At 31.3% G+C, this 2,891-nt stretch overlaps 1 protein-coding gene across 1 annotated transcript; it reads left to right on the top strand.

Annotated features, from left to right (window-relative positions):
• The first annotated feature begins 1,589 nt into the window (after positions 1-1,589).
• On the top strand, positions 1,590-2,354 carry LOC103309133 (craniofacial development protein 2-like). The gene has a single exon (XM_008183813.1). It carries the CDS (start codon positions 1,590-1,592, stop codon positions 2,352-2,354), a length of 765 nt encoding a protein of 254 aa, XP_008182035.1.
• The last annotated feature ends 537 nt before the right edge of the window (positions 2,355-2,891 follow it).

Here is a 2,891-nt window from a genome sequence, read left to right as displayed (position 1 = left end):
TATGCATAAACGAGTTGTATAAACAATATACCTATGTTTGATACCTATTGATATAAAAAAAAAACCACATATTCTTGTCTTAAATTCAATGCACCCCATATTTATTCATCATAAATCATGTGAGCGATTACCTGTAACAAGTTTAATAACTAAAATTAAACAGATATATTTTAAAATGTATAATTAGAAGGATTAGGTACCAATGTTAAGGAAAACAACTAATTTAAATAATACTATAAAATACTGTTTTAATGTTTCAGGAGCTAAAAGTAAGTCAGCATACAAGTCTTCTTTTATAATAAATACATTACAATTCTAAGGGTGATTTGCTACACTTATGGTAAATCAGTGTTCCCGGTAGAAAAATAATTCCCATTATTCTATTTTTCTATCAAGTTGAGAGGCAATTCTTTATTTTTAAGCACTGTAAAGGTTAGGTTAGACACAACAAATTTAACAGATTTTTTTTGTGTGTCACTTCTGATTATTCTGAGATTGTAGATTAAATATATTTAAATCAAAAACGTTTTACCAGACATATGAGAAAAAATAAGCTCGTAATTTAAAATCCAATACATCCAACATTATTTTGTAATTTAAAATGTTAAAGATTATCTACTTTAAATGTGATACCTACTCATCTGAAGTAAAACACTATTGAAATAATAAATTGTCTTATTATAGTAATTTATGGTAAGTAAACTAAAAATTCGTATTTTTTTTTATACATTAGAATTCATCATATATAAGAAAATGTATTAATTATTGTTGTTGGGAAAAAAAGCTATTAATTAAAGAAGTTAAATTGAACAATATAGGTTCTTGAGACAACAAAAAAATATCTCACCCACCCCGTTACTGTACATCCATTTTTATAATGATAAATGTCAAAGATAACTATCCTTAAATGACACTACTCAGATAATAATTTGTATTATAATTCCAGATATTTTAGGTAAGTCAGCATAAAATTCGTATTTCTGTTTTAACATAAAAATGTATCAATATAAAATGATTTATTAATAAATTGTAATTCGAACAAATGTATTGTATTCAAAAATTTGGATTAAATATTATGATTGTAGGTATAAACTACTACGAATTAACTTGAGTAAATTGAGAGTAAATAATTGACATATTGACAAACCAATACCTAAGACTTGTAGGTACTGATATTTTAGAGATTAGATATTTTAAATTAGGTTAATATTATACGTTGTAGTGGAATGTTTGAAGTCTCAACAGTTTATACTTATTAAATTACAATATCAAAATGCATACCCACAGAAGAAAAATCATAATTTACTTAGAATTATCCAATATATTTATAACATACTATATTAAATCCGTCTGGGTCCCGGGATAGAATAGGCCCAGAGCAATCCCTGCTTGTCGTAAGAGGCGACCAAAAGGGTCTGGGGAAGGGCAGCAGCTTCCCCAGTATTTGATGTAGGTGGAGATCAAGGAGATCGGTACAGCTACATACCAAACATTTGTAAGTGAAGATGGCAGCCATCTAAAGGGTTACAAAACTGCGAGGTGGAAGGAAACGGGAAACCACCACCTTATTATCCCTAGTATCTGCAGTTATGGATTGTGTACTTATTGTAAAAGATTCCGGACGTAAACTAGTCTCCCGTTCGGATGTCCGGGTGGAGACTACCTTGAGTAAAACAAAACAAAACTATAAAAGAGTAGGCACATGGAATGTAAGAACCTTGAGAAGAAGCGGAAAGTTTGAAAATTTAAAACTAGAAATGAGAAGACTAAATATTGACATTATTGGGATAAGTGAAGTAAGATGGCCAGATCCCGGTGACTTTTGGAGTGATGAGTACAGATTCATTCATACAGGCTCGGAAAATGGACATACTGGGGTAGGCATCATCATGAATAAACAGTGTGGAGAAAGTGTGATCAGCTATTATCAATGTACAGATAGGATCATCATGGTTAAAATTAACACTAAACCTGCTATTACAACGATTATCCAAGTATACATGCCAACATCATCACACAATGACGAAGAAGTTGAAGAAACTTATGATAAAATAGATGAAGTAATGGCGATGACCAAAGCAGGGGAAAATGTTATAATCCTGGGCGACTGGAATGCAGCAGTAGGCGAAGGGAGAGAGAGTAACATAACGGGTAGTTATGGCTTGGGAACCAGAAATGAGAGAGGAGAACGACTAATACAGTTCTGTACACAACACAAATTGACAATTGCAAACACTTTTTTCCAACACCATAAAAGAAGATTATATACCTGGAAGAGGCCGGGAGATACTGCGAGATATCAAATCGATTACATTATTACTAAACAACGCTTTAAAAATCAAATTAAACAATGAAAAACCTATCCTGGTGCTGATATTGACAGCGATCACAATCTAATTATTATGAAAACAAATCTAAAGTACAAAAAAATTAAGAAAGGTGTTTTCACAAATAAATGGAATTTAGAAGTGTTTAAGAAAGATGAGAAGAGAATAGAATTTAAAGAGAAATGTAAGAAAGCATTAAACAACATACAAATTGAGAACTGTCAGTCGGAGGAAAATAAATGGGAAATTATTAAGGAAATTCTAAAGATCCAGGCAGAGGAAGTATTAGGAACCCAAAAGAAAGAGAGGAAGCCTTGGATGACAGACGAAATAGTTAAGCTAATAAATGAAAGAAGAAGGTATAAAAATCAAACTAACACACAAGAACAACAACAATACAAAAGAATACGAAATGAAGTGCAAAGGAAGATAAAAAAAGCGAAAGAAAAATGGCTAGATGAGCAATGTAAGGGAATAGAAAATTTTTTTAAAAAAGGAAGAAGTGACCTGGCGTTTTCAGAAACCAAAAAGCTTTTTCGTGAAAGGAAACAAAACGCAGGAACC

The sequence above is a fragment of the Acyrthosiphon pisum genome, chromosome A2 (assembly GCF_005508785.2).
Source record: "Acyrthosiphon pisum isolate AL4f chromosome A2, pea_aphid_22Mar2018_4r6ur, whole genome shotgun sequence".
NCBI classification, from domain to species: domain Eukaryota; kingdom Metazoa; phylum Arthropoda; class Insecta; order Hemiptera; family Aphididae; genus Acyrthosiphon; species Acyrthosiphon pisum.
This window is presented reverse-complemented; position numbering and strand designations above follow the sequence as displayed.

What these genes read in the sequence shown, in the direction of transcription:
- LOC103309133 (XM_008183813.1), top strand. Translation starts at nt 1,590, where the DNA reads ATGGATTGTGTACTTATTGTAAAAGATTCCGGACGTAAACTAGTCTCC.